The following is a 19,038-nucleotide window of genomic DNA, read 5'->3' as shown; positions in this document are numbered from 1 at the left end:
ACATACACACACACATATATATATATATATATATATATATATATATATACATATGTATATATCATTAGAAAGGTATCGACGATGCGGTCATTATAAGACTAATGTTGAGTTCTTTCGACATTAGTTTAGTGCAAATATCGTTAAATCTATTTAAAATAGTATTATAAAGGGGTGTTTAGTTGTTTATATAACTATAAGGTCATTAACTAATTATGGAGGGTAGTTTTTGTAAATTCAATTACTATAAATAAGAGGCTTGGGTTCTCATATTTCTTGCACCATTCTCTTGATTCAAGAGTCTTTCTCTCCTTATCCCCCGAGCATTTCGGTCCCTCGTGATTCGACTTCTCTTTCTGTAGTTTTAGTATAGTAAGGTGAGCGTTGAAGCGCTGCACGAATCTTTCTTAGAAAGATTCAGCGACGAAGTTCTGCCCCTGCAGAGCCCGACTCCTAGCTAAAATCCCCTTGTAAGTAAGTTATGCTTACTCTATTTTAAATATAGTTTATATTTAAAATTAGTATTGTTATTATAAATTTATAATAAATATTTGAGCTATTATTATGACTTATATAAGTGTCGTTATAATATCTTTTTAACTACTCGCGGTACGGGGAATCTGGTTTAAAGGTCCGCATAGGGTTGTTGGATTTCAGAAGTGTTATACGCCAAAATGGTCCTGCCCTCCGGTGTTTTATGTCTGGCCCCTGTCTGTACATAGTGGTTGGAAAGTATTGTTTAAACGCTTATATAATAATAATAATAATAATAATAATAATAATAATAATAATAATAATAATAATAATAATAATAATAATAATAATAATAACACTAATAATTAGTCACGGTAATATTAGACTAAAATCTAGTGGTGATAATACTAGGTCTCGTCAAAGGAAATTATTTTAAAGTAAACGAAGCGCTGTCCAAGTACCGAGTCACCACCTTCTCAGGTGAGTGCATAGTTACTTTTAGCTTACACATAGATATGAAGTATTTTATATAAATTACCTGCTATGTGTGCATATTATTTGAATACTTGCTATCTATGCTGGATGAACGTTTTATACATGTTTTCAATGATTTAAACTGTATATGTATTTTATATCTACAAAATGTGTTGGGTAAAACATGGGTAGATGTAATAGTTGTTGTGTGACAAAATAAAATAATGAGAGGCCTCGTTATAGATGTTAATGATGATCCATTCATCTAGCGGAGTATAGATGACGACGACGGACTATTCTAGACAGTCCAGTGGAACACTAGCAGGCTCGCAACCTGTAGGTGTTTATTCGAACTGTGTGTTTATTTGAACTGTGTGCTCACCAGATGTACTCCATACCCCACATGGTTGCCTTAAGGACATTTACGGCTGAGGAATCCCCTTAGCAGTAGTGTCCATCCCGATGATAGTCCTTAGACTAGGTCCCTTGTGTTAGATGTCTTAGGGACGTAAAGTGAGGATAACGGGAATGGGTAATCGGGTTTGTTTGGTTTGATAAAGTTAATAAACTTATTTATTGTGGGTTGAAAACCCTATGTGCTCACCAGGCTCCCAAGCCTGACCCACTCAGTTTCTTGTATTACAGGTAGTGGCGCATGAGCATAGATGTGATGTCTTGGGATGAGAGATTAATGGATTTTAGGCCTGTAAATACGAAATAATGTAGTAAGGCCTATGTTGTATTGTTTATACTTATGTATTGTATCGAACATGACATCCCGAGTTTTTTTAATGAAATATATTTCTACGGAAATGCTTTTGATAAATCTTTATCATAATATTGTTTTGGGACAAATTCCGCAACTCTTTTATTAAAAGATTACTCTGATTTTGAAATAAAGTATAAACAAAACCGGTCTTTTCTGGCCGTGATTTTGGGGATGTCACAGTTATGGCGAGCATCATCCTAATACACTTTATCTCGGCCACTGGTGAGAAAGTCTCATCATAGTCAATCCTTGGGGTATGAGTGAAGCCTTTCGCAACCAGTCGATCCTTGAAAGTGTGTACCTTTCCATGCGTGTTGGTTTTCTTCTTCAATATTATTTGCATCTAACTGTCTTTTGACCAGGTTCTTGATCAACCAAATTCTAAACTTGGTTATCATACATGGACTTGATCTCACTATCCATTGGCTCTTTCCATTTAGTAGCTTCAGGGCTTGCCATTGCTTTTTTTTAGTTAGCTGGCTCATCCAAATTTACCACTATACGTTCATTGATAAACATATCACCTTCTGACGTTATATGGAAACCATAGAACGTTGGTGACATGCTAACTCTACTAGAACGTCGAAGAAGTAACAAATTATCAATGGGTTCAAAAGGAGTCTTATCCTCTGGTTGAGCTCTAGTTTCTTCTAAGGTTCCTTCATTGGTTGACTCCTGAATCTCTTAAAGGTCATTTATACTCCCACTGTCCTCTTTGAATATGAGATCTCTCTCGCGAAAGACTCCCCTTCGTGCTACAAAGACCACGTTCTAACTAGGTTTGTAGAACATATATCCAAAAGAATTTTGTGGGTATCCAATGAAAACACAAATCTCACTTCTAGGTTCTATCTTGTTGTGAGTCTCTCGTCTAACGAAAGCTTTACAACCTCAATACTTGATATGTGTGATGGGTTTTGAGCACTACAACATTCTTATGGTGTACATGCAACCCTAATGTTTAGGATCTATGTTTTTCTCAAGTTATACATGCAAATCAAATTCTCCAAATCATGAACCCTAACTAGCATGAAATTTTCGGAAATCATAACATAAACAAGGATATAAGAATACCTTTTAGCTTGTAGTTTGTAGATTTTGACCTTCAAGAGCTTAGTGCCTCAAATGTTGCACCTCTAGTGAGTCACAAACACCAAATAGCAAGTTGGAAGAATATGAGAGAAGTTGGAGGCTCAAAATTGGCTAGGGTATTCTCTTGGAAAGCAAGTGGCCGATTTTATGAGCCCCAGAGGTTCCTTATATAGCTGAGCAATTAGGTATTTGACTGAAACCCTAATTCTCTGCTTAGGGCTTAAGTAATCCGATATATCCTTCCAGAAGGCCTCTTATGGACTAGTTCTATGTGGGCTACACATAGATTTCGTCCATCCCTTCTTATGGATCCATAACCCCAACTTTGCAACTATTAGATGATTGCAATACCAGTCCCTTTAATTAATTAGTCTCTTTTAGTCGCCAAATTAATTCCAAATTAATTTCTAATCAACACTAGTTAAATAATATGATTTCTCAATTAATATATTATTCTTATAATATATTAATAAATCAAAATTAACCTTTTTCTCCATTATTCATCTAGTCAAGTTGCTATAGCGAAGGCATCCCAAAAGGACCATGCTACTATCGGGTCAAGTACATACCAATTAGAGTTATGGGCTTAGACACCTAATCCAACAATGTGCTAATGAGGGAGCTTTCCCTATCCACATCTCGTGAGCTGTTTTGGTAACCTTCTTGGTAGGGAAAAGATTAACGATATGGACGACTCTCTCTAAGGCATACCCCTAGAAAGAAATGGGAAGAGATGCTCGAATCATCATGGAACGAACCATGTCTAATAAGGTCCAATTGCGCTTCTCAGTCGCACCATTAAGATGTGGTGTCCTAGGAGGAGTTAATTGTGAAACTATTCCACATTATTTAAGATAGTCGTGGAACTCAATACTAAGATACTCTTCGCCTGTGTCAGGTCAGATCATCTTTATCTTCCTGCTTAATTGATTCTCGACTTCATGTTTAAACTCTTTAAACTTTTCAATGGTTTTTAATTTATGCTTGATTAAGTAGATATACCATATCTGCTATAATCATATGTAAATGTCACATAGAATCAATTAGCATCCCTTATGGTGAATCTGAAGGGACCACACACATCAGTATGTATGAGATCTAACAAACCTTCACCTCTTTCACAAGATCCAGTAAAAGGTGATTTTACATCTTCCCTAAAAGACAAGATTCATATTCATCATTTGGTCTTAAGTCAAATGATTCCAACACTCCATCCTTTTGGAGTTGGGCGATGTGTTTCTTGTTAATGTGGCTAACACGACAATGCCATAAGCATGCCTTGTCTGAACCATAAGACGAATCAATATAAAAAAACTATTACCTAATCTATCAACACAAATCACAGTTTCATACACATCATCACAAGGTAAACTTCAAACATAAAATTATCATTTTTATAAACCAAAATTGATCCATTCATATCATTAAATGAATATCGAAAACCTTGTCTAAGCAGTGCATGAAAAGAAATAATGTTTCACGTCATTTCTAGTGAATAGCAACAGTTAACTAAATCTAATCTAACATCACTACTAAGCATAAGACTATAAGTTCCAAACTTGGTAACAAGAGAATATCGCCTATTTCCCATGATCAGATTCATCCTTCCATGCTCCACCTCTTCACTTTCTTTTAGTCTCTACAAATCAGAACAAATGTGAAAACCACATCCTGTATTAAGAACCTAAGAACGATTAGGTTGCGAGTTATTAGTTTGAATAGTGTAAATACCTGCCAACGATGGATTCACTTTGCCATCCTTGATGTCCTACAAGTATTTGGGGCAACTTCGTTTCCAATGGATCTTATCATTGCAATAAAAGCAAATAGACTCTTTGGGATCACTAAAAGAAGGAATATCAGAATTAGGCTTCGCTTTTGGGTCATTGCTAGATGACCCAACATGGGTCTTTCCCTTCCAGTTCTGCTTAAGACCACCTTTCCTTTTCTTTCCTTTGTTTTGCCCAATGATAAGGACAGGAGCATTGGTAGTGGTAAGAGTCTTCTTCATTCCTGAATCAGTTGTTCGTAACAGGTTGTGGAGTTGGGCCAACGTGATTTCTATGTTGTTTAAATGATAAGCCATAATGAACTGATCATAATAAGGAGGCAAGGAGCTAAGGACCATATTAATGGCAAAATCCTCATCGAAATTCACATTGATCTTTTCAAGGCGCTCTACATATCTTTGCATTCATTGCACATGGTTGCAAACATACTACCTTCCTTCAATTTGCATGCCATAAGAGCTTTGACGACTTCATACTGTTCTGGACGAGCTCTCTATTGAATCTGTTCAACAAGATCCAAGTTTATCTCGTATGGCCAATAGTCCTCATAAAACTTTTTCAACTCATGAATCATGTTGGCAACCATGACGCAAGCAACCTTAGTCGCGTCATCATAGTGTTTCTTGTAGGAGCTATTTCTTTAGGAGTAGCAGTAGCTTCAACGATCTCGATAAGTTTTTTTTCAAGAACATACTCTTTTCCATCGTATTGAAGAGCCATCTTGATATTGCACATCTAATCATTGTAGTTGGTGCCATCCAATGTCACCTTGGACATGATCGATAGAAGCAAAAAATTGTAGGAAGAGATTTAAGGAGCAGAAGCATCACTAGAAGTAGACATTTATAGATAAAAGAAAGTATATTTAGTTAGATGACAATAATCCTTAATATTTTAACCCATAATTAATATTTAAGTCTAGGATCCAAAATAACAATTCACAACTAAGAAGATAGATGTCGTAATCTTATCATGAATTTATGAAGGTAGGTAAAAGCATTTCACCAATTTCAAACTATGAAACTCCTAGATCTTTTGAGATTCGTTGAATCTTATCAATGCCATGTTTATTATTAGATTATGCTCTTCTATTTGTGACTGGGACGCCGATGATCACAAACAAGATGTGAACAATCATACAAATATGCTTGGTACTCTCGATGTCATTTATTATCTCTAATTAATTTTCCTGTTAACCACACACACTCCATTAACAATGATATTTTTCGAGATGCCTATTATTACTCTTTATAGTAACTATTAGTGTGTCGGTTAACCATACACGCTCCACTAACTACATATAAAGCATAATGTGCAATTTTATGGATTAACATACTTTTCACATCTTTCCTAAAGTAACTAAGAGTGAGATTTTTCAAAAAATAGTTTAGTTACTTTATATCATTATACTTATGAATGAGATTATGTCATATCAGATCCGTTCGGCTAATGACCCTCCACCATACAATAGAGTGGTGAGTAAGAATGGATACCCAATGACTCTCATTTTATAGGTCGCTTCCTTAAACCCCCCCCCCCCCCCCTTATAGCATGGCTTAGTGAATGAGGCGTACTAACGATTTGATTGACTTGTCTTTTACATATAATAATATTGAAACTTTTAGTTATACTTATAGTACAAGATGTATTTTAAAATTTTCTAAAATACTAGGTTTAATTTTAAATTTTCAAAATTAATAATTTAACTTAAAATAAACCAATTATGATTTTAAAATCTTTATCTTTTAATTAATCAAATAATTAAATGTAATTAAAACATAAGAATAATTCACAAACTTGAGATATATGATATCTAATTACAAAGATAATTATTCAGTTTTACATAATTAAAAAAAACATTATCTAAAGTAATTATCGTAATCAATTTTGAATTAAGCAAAAACAAAGTTCGCTGATAAGAGGGTTTGCCACATCGTGGCAGAACGAAGAAAAATGTGAATCCGAAGATCTCTACGTCGTGGCAGAAGAAGACCACGACGTGGTGCTATGATAGAATGACAAGTTTGTCTTTCCTCAAAGTTAGGTTTTGTTCAAGTTCAAGCAATGTACATTCAATTGTTAAAACGCTCTAATATCACTGATAGGTTTTATATGCAATAACGCAGATACATCCTTATACACTTAAAGGTACATGCAACCTATTAGATCTAGTTATAACACTATTGAAGTAACGTTATAGTGAACAACAAGAACCCTATAACCCTAACTAATTTTGAAATTCATAGAAGATCACATACCTTTTGATTATTGTAGTAAACAATCAAACAATCCTTGTTGAGAAACCTCTTGGAAGCTAGCATCAGAAATCTCATGCCTCTGATGGTTCACACCCAAACCCTAGCAACTAGGAAGAACTTTTAGGATAGAGGATGAGAGGTGAATTTCTACTATGTCTTTATCAGAAAGATTGGCTGAAAGTTCTAACCCTAAGGCCCCTTTTATAGCTACATTAGGAATCTATGATAACCCTTACTTGATTAAAATTACAATATTTTAAATCAGATAATTATTTGGTTTCCTAATTATCTCCAAGGCACATTCTAGAACCCTATTAGACTCCTTAAAACCGTCCATCACAATGAAGGTTCTGGAATACCTTCTGCTCAAATATTGAACAATTACAACTTAGGTCCTTGTCATATTTATTAATCGATTTAATCCCAAAATTAATTCTAATCAATTTCCAATTAATTCTAAATTAACTAATACTATTTCTATTTAATATAGTATTCTCATAATATATTAATAAATAATTTATTGATATTTATTAACCATATAATAAACCAATAAATTAGTCTCTCTCCAAAAGTTATTCCATTCAATTACCAGGTTTGAGAGCAATCAAAAAGGACTTTATTAATAATTAAAGTATATATACCAATTTCGTTATTGGCTTAGACACCTAATCCAACAACATATACATAAAAAGGGGTAGGGTGGAGTGGGGTTGGGTGTAGGCCCTTCTTATTTTTAAATAGACAAAACTGCAAAAATAGTCCCTATGGTATGCATTTTTTCTGGGTTTTCGCTCAAACCTCGACTTTTTTTTTTTTGGCTTCGTGGTCATTTTGGCCATATTTGTATGTGGAAATGGTCCCTCTTAAAATTAAAATGACTATTATATCCTTATATATTTTTTTTACACCTTTTAATATCTATTTTAATATTTTATTAATTAAAACAATAAAAGAGTCCCCCTAACACTTTTCTCTTTCTCCCCTCTCTCTCTCTCTCTCTTTCTCTCTCTCTTTCTCTCTCTCTCTCTCTCTCTCTCTCTCTCTTATCCACCTGCTACAAGACTCAAATCCCTCTCTCTTGTTATTCACCTTGATCGTGTTCTTCCTAAAAAACACATACACATTGAGATTAAAACACATTTACTCCAACAACCATCTCGAAATAGGATCTGATGAATAATTATTTTGCTCCTAAGAGTTAACATACATACATAATTAAGAAAACACACACATACATACACACACAGACACACACACGCACACACACACACACACACACACATATATATATATATATATATATATATATATATATATATATATATATATATGCTATTCGTTGCGGTTTTTAGCCAAAACCGAACCAAAAATTGCAACTTCGGTTTTTTGAAGTTTAGAAACTGTATTGTTCGGTTTTTATGCGGTTATTTTTTTTTTTTGTGGTTTTTTGTCATTTTTTTCCCTTTTTACTAAAACTCAGGTAACTCAGCGAGTTACTTTGACTCGGATGAGGAGTGCTAATCATTTCATGAAAACTTTATATAGAGATGAAGAGCGTCAGATTTTTCATCTACAACAATGTGAGACTCCTAAAAAATGTGGGTTAAAAGCCATAAAATTAACTCTCTTATATAAAATGTGAGAATGGTGAAGGTTTTATCTCAAAGGCGATGTAGGATGCTCTTATAAGGCTAATAAAATTAAAGCCCAAATGATGTCTTGGAGATAACCAATACTACCACCTCTTGGTTTAAAATCAAATGACATAACCACTCATCCACCATGCTTCTAATGCTTGAATGTAATACAAATTAAATATAATATTTTGTTTCACTAGTACATGTGATAATATCAATTAATGTATTCATAAAAATGATACTATTATCACCAGTACTCTTCATGTTAAAAAATATCATAAATATTATTTGTTCTTGTAAATATCAGTGAGTGTATACTTAAGAATATACAATCATCATTTTATATTTATAGAAATATTAATTGTCACAAGTTATTCGTTCTTACAAATATCAACACTTAATATATATATATATATATATATATATATATATATATATATATGCGGTGCGGTGTGGTTTTTTGCAATACTAGAAACCGCACCACTACGAACATTTTCGGTTTTTGCAAAACTAAAAACCACACCATTTGTTTTTATTTCGGTTTCGGTTTATACGGTCCTATATATATATATATATATATATATATATATATATATATATATATATATATATATATATATATATAGTGAATATACCTAACAACCTTATATAAGCTTAGGTACCTAATTCCATAATACTACATCGGTTTGTATCATATTTACATTGTAATTGCCTAAGGTTCTTAAACTTCAACCCCATAGCTTGATTACTTCCAAAATCTTTGGACTTTCACCAATATCTTTCTTTTACATCACGTCTTTCTATCGAATACCACCTGATGGGCTTCATATCTTACCGCTACAAATGAAAGGATGTAGGAGAAATACAATGATGAATTTCCAAATTTTTTTGAAGTAAATCAAGTTTAGGTATGAAGTTTAAGAACTTTGGATGATTGGAATGAAAATTTAATGCTAATGTAACACCCCAAAGTTTGGAAAGTCAAGAAAAGAAAGAAGACCTCAATTTTTAGGGAAGACTCGGCGAGTCCATGGAGGAACTCGGCGAGTCCGAGCGGGATCCGGGTCGAGGTGTAAGCGACCGACTCGGCGAGTCGGCCAAGGAGACTCGACGAGTTGGGTCTGAACGAAGAAAACCCTAAATTCGGGACTTGGAGCCTATTTAAGCGTCTCATTCTCCTTCCTAGGGTTCCTTTACTGCCTCTTTACCCCAGAACACCAAACCCTAGCCGCCATATCCGTTTTTGAGCTAGATCTTGCCTTGAAGAATGCACTAAAGCTTGGAGAAGGAAGAAAGGCCTTGGAGGTGCAAGAAGGGACTGTAGATCCGAGATTGAGAAGACATTTCAGACCAATTGGAGGTAATAAGCTGTTGCTTGGAATCCCTTTTTGCATCTAGATCTATTCTTATGTGTGAGTTTTGGTCATTGTTGGTATGATAAGTAACCAATTCGAGTTGGAGGTTCAGATCTGAGGTTGCTACCTCAGATCCATGTTGGATTTGGTCTTGAATCCCCTTATGTATCAGCCCTTGGTATGTTGAAGAAGTATGGTTGCCATAAACCCTAGTTTAGTGTGTTTTGAGCCTAGATCTCTTAATCTACACGTAAAGTTTGCCACTTTACGTGGGGAATAGGCCCTAGAAGTATGGATCTATGAGTTGGAAGCTCTGTTTGGCTCGAAAAGCCACTGCATGGATTGAGGACTGGATAGACTCGGCGAGTAGCTTGAAGATGAGGAGGAACTCGACGAGTAGGATGAACAGCTCGTCGAGTCGGTTGAAGTTAGGCATGGACTCGGCGAGTTGGGCGAACAACTCGACGAGTTGGTTGAAGATTGTCTAGGACTCGGCGAGTCTGTTCTTGGACTCAGCGAGTCAGATCGCGAAACCCTAAACCCTTCGAGTTGAGACTCGAATCAGTGAGTCGGGTGGTGACTCAGCGAGTTGGACAGGACAGGACTTGGAACTAGTTGGACTCGACGAGTCATAGAATGACTCGGCGAGTCGAGTCGCGAATAGAAAGACCCTGAGCTTATGAAATCGGCGAGTCATTAGGAAGACTCGGCGAGTAGGGTTGACCTGGAAGGTTGAATTTGACCAGAGTTGACTTAGTTGACCGTCAGACTAAGTGTTATATGTATATTGATAGCTCGGAGAGCTAGAGGAGCAGCGGTTCAGGGGATTGTCGAGTAGCAGCCAAAGGTTTATCAGCAGGGCTCAGCAGTTCAGGTGAGTTTCCCTTCAGTAGGAACGGGTCTAAGGCCACAATGCCGGCCCGTTTAGCTACCAGTAGTTTTCGGATGTTGATCTGATACAGTAGTTAGTATGTTTGATGCCTTCGTGGCTCAAACAGGATTTATGTGTTATGTGTTCCGGGCTACGGCCCGATGTAGTATGCAGTATATGTGAGTTTATGCCAGTTGATATGTTATGATATGCTGTGTTCAGTCAGCTTTGGACTTCGGTCCGATGGAGGGGACAAGGTCCCAGACAGTTAGCTTCGGACTTCGGTCCGATGGAGGGGACAAGGTCCTAGACAGTTAGCTTCGGACTTCGGTCCGATGGAGGGGACAAGGTCCCAGACAGTCAGCTTCGGACTTCGGTCCGATGGAGGGGGCAAGGCCCCAGTCAGTTAGCTTCGGACTTCGGTCCGATGTCAGCTTCGGACTTCGGTCCGATGGAGGGGGCAAGGCCCCAGTCAGTTAGCTTCGGACTTCGGTCCGATGTCAGCTTCGGACTTCGGTTCGATTTAGGGGGCAAGGCCCCCGTTAGTCCGGACTTCGGTCCGATGCAGTGGGCAAGGCCCAATATGTGCTTTATATGTTTTGTGTGATACGTGGTAGATTGGGGGAGCTCACTAAGCTTCGTGCTTACGGTTTTCAGTTTTGGTTTCAGGTACTCGGTTTTTAAAAGAGGAGCTCGGGAAGATTGTCAGTTAGCCTGGGAATGTTTGACTCTGATAATGATATTATGTTTTGAATTTAATACTCGAAAGTTATGTTTGACTTATGATACGTTTTATAAATCCAGTTTTAGTAATGTTTTAAAAGAAATTTTTAGTCGTGATTTTTGGGTTGTTACAGCTAAATAACGTAGTTTGATGATGTTAGGTACCTAAGCTTATATAAGGTTGTTAGATATATTCACTTTAACCTATATATATATATATATATATATATATATATATATATATATATATATATATATATATATATAATCAAGAACATACACTCCCTTCCCTTTGTTCTTCCTCCTTGCAACCCACACCCACCAACAACAATTTCGTTAACGTTCTCCTTGTTTTTTTCTGGATCTATGGAAGAATGGAGATATGGAAAAAATAAAGCTATTGAGGAACAAGATCTGAGCATACCTGATTAAGGCAAGTACTTTTCATAGTCTTCCACAATAAACCCCTCTGTGAAAACCCTTGATTTCTCATCCGATTTAGCACTTTGTTGGCTGAAACGATTTGATTCATGTCAGCAATGGGGCACTTCTTTTCGTCAGAATTCTCATTACCAGATCAAGATGGAGAGATACAAATACACACTTAAACAACATGCCAACAACCCTTATTCTTCAAATTTTTCCTGCAATTATCGATTCTTAACAGAGGCATACAAAAACGAGCATAACCTCTGTTTTGGAGTCCTTTCTTTTACCCTTGCATTATGAGTTAGATGGGAGTGAGAACACACACATACCAATGAATAAAAAGGTTGTTCATCATTAACTTTTTGCTATTTGGATCAAAGGTTGGTGCAATCATAATGGGTGAATCTCTTGATCTTGCATGTGTTTTTGGGTGGTGGATCGATTTACTCAAAGAGAAAAAAACATACATAAACTTAGGGGGTTTCAATTTGCATAAAATAAACTCAAAAATATGGAGAGAGAGAGAGAGAGAGAGAGAGAGAGAGAGAGAGAGAGAGAGAGAGAGAGAGAGAGAGAGAGAGACTTTCTATTGTATAAATTATTATTATTATTAAAATATTAATATAGATATTAAAAAATATAAAATAAAAATAAAAGAGTATAATAGTCATTTTTAATTTTCGGAATGACTATTTCCATCTAAAAACATAGTTAAAATGATCACAAAACCAAAAAAGTCGAGATTTGGACAGAAAAAAAATATATACCACAAGGACCATTTTTGCAATTTTGTCTTTTAAATATATAAAAAACCATAAATAATAATAATAAATTTAAAAGATATAATAATCATTTTATTTTAGACAACAAATCAAAATTACCAAATTTATTTTTCCTAATTTTAATGAATATCAAACAAGCAATTGTTTTCGTAGTTAATAATGAAACTCACAATGATAATTTTACAAATTATGGGCTATTTATTATCTATTATTTATAAAAACATAAAACATTAAGTTATATTTTGATACATTAAAGAAAAAGTGATTATATTCGTTTGTTCGATCAAATAAACTTAATACTATGATATAATCACAAAGCTACAAATACAAATTCCTTGTTATTTAAATTTTGTTATCTACAGATATTTTGCTGTTGCAGGCGATTGGACTTCACGCTCCAAAAAGTACGGTAACCCTCTGCCACCCACTCCCTTCCTCCTTCCCCTTTTTAACTTCCATTTTCACCGGAGCTTTCTCTCTCTCCGCCATGAAAACCAACCCATCATCTCCTCATCCTTCTTAAAATAGGGTTTTTTGCACTCATGAAAACTCCCAAAACCCTCTTCTTCTACACCATTACCATTGCAGTACACCTCACAAAACGACCTTTCTCCTTCCGATCAATCTCTTGATCTTCTTCACCTATATATCACAATCATATCCTCCCCCTACAGTACTCTAGCAAGCTCATAGTATAGGGTTTAATACCCTTTTGCGTTTTGTAATCTATATCTTTTAGGTCATTTCAACTTTTACGAAATCATGTCGCATTCGTTCTTCTCCGATTCTTACGCAGAGATGGCTGCAAAATCCGTACGTGGTCGACCTAACTATGTTCCACCACACCAGAGAAACAACTACAATGCAGATGAAACCACTAGGTACGGTTATCAAACCGGAAACAATTGTAGCGGCCGCGGCCGTGGCCGCGGTGGGGGTGGTAGAGGCGGTGGTCGTGGTTTCGTACGCGGCTACTCTGTGGTCGATAAAGAGTTCCATGACCCTAACAGACATGCGAGAACTCATAACCAGTACGATAATCTCACCGAAAAGTTTAATGAACTTGAAGTTTCTGAAACGGAAAACAAGAGTATGGCGATCAATTTCGATGCATATGAAGATATACCTGTTGAGATTACCGGGTCCGATGTACCCAAGCCAGTGAACACGTTTGCAGATATCGATTTAGGTGACTCTTTGAACGATAACATTAAGAACAGGTGTAAGTACGTGAAGCCGACGCCGATTCAGCGCCATGCCATACCTGTAGCTTTGGCCGGACGAGATTTAATGGCGTGTGCACAGACCGGGTCGGGGAAAACCGCGGCGTTTTGCTTTCCGATCATCTGCGGCGTTCTGAAAATACAGTCGCCGGTGCCGTACGGACGCAGGGAGATGGTGTCGTACCCACTCGCTTTAATTTTGTCTCCGACCAGGGAACTCTGTTGTCAGGTGAACTCCATGATTCCATTTTCTTCACTATTTTGTTTCTGTTCTTTATGCCATTCTTTTCACAACTCTCATGTGTATCATATTTTGCATTCATGATCGATGATTGTTCATATCACTGTACGTTTTGCTACATTTTTAGCTATCATTTAAGGGTTTAATTTGCTTTTTTTGTTCGTAAGTTTCTGTAGTGCTTGCTCATATTGCTTGTATGGAACTTTATACTTTATCATAGGTTTGGATCTTTGATTTTTGAGTTTTATTTGTTTTAGATTTTCGAAGAAGCTAAAAAATTCTGCCATCAAACTGGTGTCAAAGTTGCTGTTGCTTATGGTGGTGCGCCGATTCAACACCAGGTTTGTATTAGAACATGGATTTAGTCAATTTCATCATTTTTATCCTCCGTTCCCGATATTCGAATCTAATCGGACTCATTGTTCTTCGATTTTGGTGATAGTTACGTTCCTTCGAAAAGGGTGTTGACATATTAGTCGCGACTCCTGGACGTTTAACTGACATGATCGAAAGATCAAGAGTGTCGCTCAAAAAGATCAAACATCTGGCATTAGATGAAGCCGATCGAATGTTGGATATGGGATTTGAACCCCAAATCAGAAAGATCGTCGAGTGTTTGGATATGCCTCCTCCTGGTCAAAGACAAACAATGCTTTTCAGCGCGACATTCCCCTCTGAAATTCAGGTTTAGTTTAATCAAATTGATTTAAAATCTACACAAACATAAACAATCGTACACCATTCATGGATGAAGTTTTATTTTACAGAGGCTTGCGTCTGATTTTCTCTCAAACTACATATTTCTTTCGGTGGGAAGAGTCGGTTCTAGCACCGATTTGATCGTTCAAAAAGTCGTATTTGTCGAGGATGAGGAAAAACGCGAGTATTTAAGAAATCTTCTTCATGATCAGAAAGCTAATGGAAACCTAGGAAAGGTAGATATGAATCATACGATCGATCATCTCTTTTGAAATTGGTGTAGATGTTTTTATAATTTTCTTATCGTTTGTTGATTTGATTCAGAATGCATTGATTGTGATTTTTGTGGAGACGAAACGGGCTGCAGATACCTTAGAAAACTGGCTTTGCCGGATTGGTTTTCCGGCGACTGCCATACACGGCGATAAAGTTCAATACGTGAGACTTTCTTATTTTTTCATTTATTTCAAGATTAACAACTTAGTTTTATTTAATTATGTAATTAGATGAAATTATTTTTTCCCTTATTAGATTATCGCAATTAATAACACCATTTTTCACATCATGTGTAATGTTTGGTATAACTAGTGATTATCACCAAATTAATACTTTAACTTTCATCTATATTCTAAAATACTCTTTTGTTTTTATCAAAATTTTCAAATTTCTCATACAAATCTTTTTTGTTAAAAGATCTTTAAATAAATTCTAAACGTAAGTAGTATGAATTGAATATGTACATTTAAAATATAAATATACAATTTAACTGCAAATGTGTATATTCAAACTTAAAGGACCAAATTGTACATTAAAGTTAAACATTAAAATGGTGTAAATGAATATCGTAACTCCAAATTTGGTGTTACTCTATTCTCTTACATCATTCTGGTGTGCAAAAATGGTGTAAATGGGATTTGATTTTGGATGGAAATGTTTTATTTACACATTTGAATGCAATCGTTTATTTTCGCACATCAATTGCAATAAATAACATCATTAAATTTTGACGAATCTACCAATTTATTGTTCTTGTTCTTTCAATTTTTGACTTCTAGCTCCACAATATTTTGAAAACTTTACCTAATTTTATCAATAAAAAGTTGCTTTGTATTTGGAAGAACATGTTGTAACTTGGTAGATTTAAAGAAAAGTAAATTGTTATTTCTTGCATGTAATCCTATTTGATTATTAATTTTATGTTAAATGTAGGAAAGGGAAAAAGCATTGAGATCCTTCAAGAATGGAATGACACCAATCTTGGTGGCGACAGATGTCGCATCAAGAGGACTTGACATCCCATGTGTCGCCCATGTCATTAATTTTGATTTGCCCCGTGACATTGACAGTTATGTCCACCGGATCGGGAGAACGGGTCGGGCCGGTAAATCGGGCTTAGCAACCGCCTTTTTTAACAGCAAAAACTCGGTAATTGCCAAATCCCTTTCCGATCTTATGAAGGAATCACACCAAGAAGCTCCCAATTGGCTTGACGAGTATGCAAATAGCTATTCTTCCTCTAGTGACCGCCGTTATGGTTCCGGCAAGTTTGGTGCTCGTGACTTCAGGAGCGGAAACGGAAATGGCAATTCCTATGGTGAGAGTTATTATGGAGGGAATGGAAATGGCAACTCCTATGGTGGGGGTTATGGGGGGAGTAGAAATAGCAACTCCTATGGTCGGAATGGAAATAGCAATTCCTATGGCGGGGGTTATGGTCGGAATGGAAGTAGCAATTCCTATGGCGGGGGTTATGGTGGGAATGGAAATAGCAATTCCTATGGTGGGAATGAAAATAGCAACTCTTATGGCAATGTGGATTATGGTGAGAGTTCTGGCGGTTTTGACTATGGTGCTCCGGCAGCTGAGGCGGTGGACTATGGTGGTTCGTGGGCGGCTGGTGGCGGGAGTGGGTATGAATCGGTTGTTGCTGATGGTTGGGAGTAGTGGTTGATGGTGGTTTTTCCACCCTTTTCGGTCTATGGAAGTGGTTATATAGATATATAAGGTTTAAGGTTTTTGCTTAATTTTTTGCTAACAAAAATGAAAAAGGGTGGTATAGATGATATTATGTTAGTTGGTATTCTAGATTTTACCTAAACTAATGGTTTGATTTGAGGGTAGATTTTGGGATTAAAATACTTGTTTCTTTTGGTTATGATTATGGCTAATGTTACTACTGAAAAATTGAAGTTTTATAAATGAATGAATTTTAGTATAACGGAATGATGATGCACTTTATACTTTATACATAAAAACTTGCGTATTCATTATGGTTCCTAACATTCTTTTGACTTCACTTTTGGGTTTAACATTTTAACTTCTAATACTTTTGGTTGTTTAAAATTTTTAAGGGATAATAATCATGAAAAATGAAATTATGTAAATAGCTATGAAAGTCATTCATTCTATCATAAAGTATCCTAGGAAGAGCACTGCTTTGTCCGCTTTTCATATGTTGTTTAAAGTCGGGCATTCAAACGCTTTACATGCACGCATCCCAGTTTGTGATTTAATTTCTCTCATTTCACCTAAACTTCGATTTGATAGAACCATGTCGCAACATCCTCACTCTCTGTATTTAACTTTTACAACTCTTATTTGTTTAAAAGTTTAAAGGGATAGTTATCATGAAAATGACTCATATGGATATGATAACATGACTACGAGTTTTGTAAATTGTTTGAGGTGTTGTTTGTTTTTTTAAATAGCATGGATTATATTTGTAGAAAAAAAACTAGACTAACATTTGTAAAATGTAACCTGCAATAAAAAAAAAAACATTTGTTTTTTAAAGTCTTCTCTGCTAAAAAAATTAAAGTTTAATTAAACATATTTTTTCATAACTTTAGTTTTACAACACTGAAACTTAATTAATACATCCACCATAACAATTCTTTTTAAAGCTTTCATTCTTTATTTTGTATTAACCGACTCAACAGTTTCATCTATAAATGAATCACGTTTTTTGTCCGTTACACTACTATATGTCGTCTTTTCATAATAATCAAACATGGCTATTTTGAAGTAGCACCATGAATTGATCGTTATTATTTTAATTACTTTTATTTATCAGTAATGATATTAGTATTATAAAATATATTTTCATGATTAGTAATGTTAATGATAAATTTTATTACACTATCTATACTGCTACTACTACTAATAATACAACTAGTATTATGTTTATGAATTTATACTAATAATTTTAATAACAACAAAATATTAAATTTTTATAATTACTACTATATTTCGAATATCATTATTGATTTGTTACTATTAGTATTAATGATATTGTTAATTACAATGTTTTTATCTATTATATTATATTTCTTTAAGGAATAAAGAAAAAAAATATAGTGCTATTTTATTTAAATGAAAAAAAATTATATAATAATATTCAATGTATCAAAGCCCACTCAGATACGACGTGCATACCTCTGTAAGTTTTGAAAGAGCATGTGTCATGTCTTCTTGGAGAAGAAGACGTGTTTAAAAACAAACAATCCATGAAGAAACTCTCCCTCATACAAAAGAGGCCATAAAGAGCTTTTAGAAAGAAAAAAAAACTCAAGGATTTGACTTAAACCCCTAATTTCTAAAGATTGATGCCAACACCACCAATCGGGCCACATCACTCTAGTACTAAGAAACATTATAAGACCAATAAATAAGGTACTTAACTATGCTCAAAGGACTATCCAAGTTATTATTTAATTAGGAGCTACCACCCCTATCCTTACATAAGAAACATTGTATGACCAATAAATAAGGTCCTTAGTGGCATATGTTTGAGTAATTATCCAAGTTAATAAGGAGCTCCATCCCTAAGGAGTAAGGACTTCAATTTGGGGGTGCCACATACTTCCAAAGCTAGATTCGCACATAGGTCGGTTGTTTGTCCTAAACCACAAAGAAATCATATGGAACCAACTAATCTACACTATGGATGCAAGTTTGGAACTTGGTTAGTTTCAAACTCCAAAATGAGTTTTGAACTCAACTTTTGACAACACTATCGTGTGAGCATAAGGTAAATCAAAGCATTCTCACTATTTGCATATACAAGTTTTCTTTTTTCAGAAAATATCAACTATAGTGTTTCTAGACTTTGTCACATACTTCAAAATTGAAATTGTGATATAGAGTATACCCTTCATGTCACTTTCGATCATTCTTATTCTAATTTCGCCCCTCGTCCGATGGGTGATCATATGTTAAAGTCGT

General features: G+C 35.3%; 1 protein-coding gene across 1 annotated transcript; it reads left to right on the top strand.

Annotated features, from left to right (window-relative positions):
- Nucleotides 1-13,025: 13,025 nt before the first annotated feature.
- Nucleotides 13,026-17,032, top strand: LOC145053709 (DEAD-box ATP-dependent RNA helicase 11-like). The gene is made up of 6 exons (XM_079001796.1): nt 13,026-14,103; nt 14,373-14,456; nt 14,558-14,800; nt 14,883-15,050; nt 15,139-15,252; nt 16,024-17,032. The coding sequence occupies exons 1-6, from the start codon at nt 13,414-13,416 to the stop codon at nt 16,756-16,758; spliced, it is 2,034 nt and encodes a 677-aa protein (XP_078857922.1). The 5' UTR covers nt 13,026-13,413; the 3' UTR covers nt 16,759-17,032.
- The last annotated feature ends 2,006 nt before the right edge of the window (nt 17,033-19,038 follow it).

The sequence above is a fragment of the Lactuca serriola genome, chromosome 5, assembly GCF_051521515.1.
Source record: "Lactuca serriola cultivar US96UC23 chromosome 5, Lser_US96UC23_V15, whole genome shotgun sequence".
NCBI lineage: Eukaryota > Viridiplantae > Streptophyta > Magnoliopsida > Asterales > Asteraceae > Lactuca > Lactuca serriola.
The sequence above is the reverse complement of the archived record's forward strand: the minus strand, read 5'-3'. Positions and strand labels throughout refer to the sequence as shown.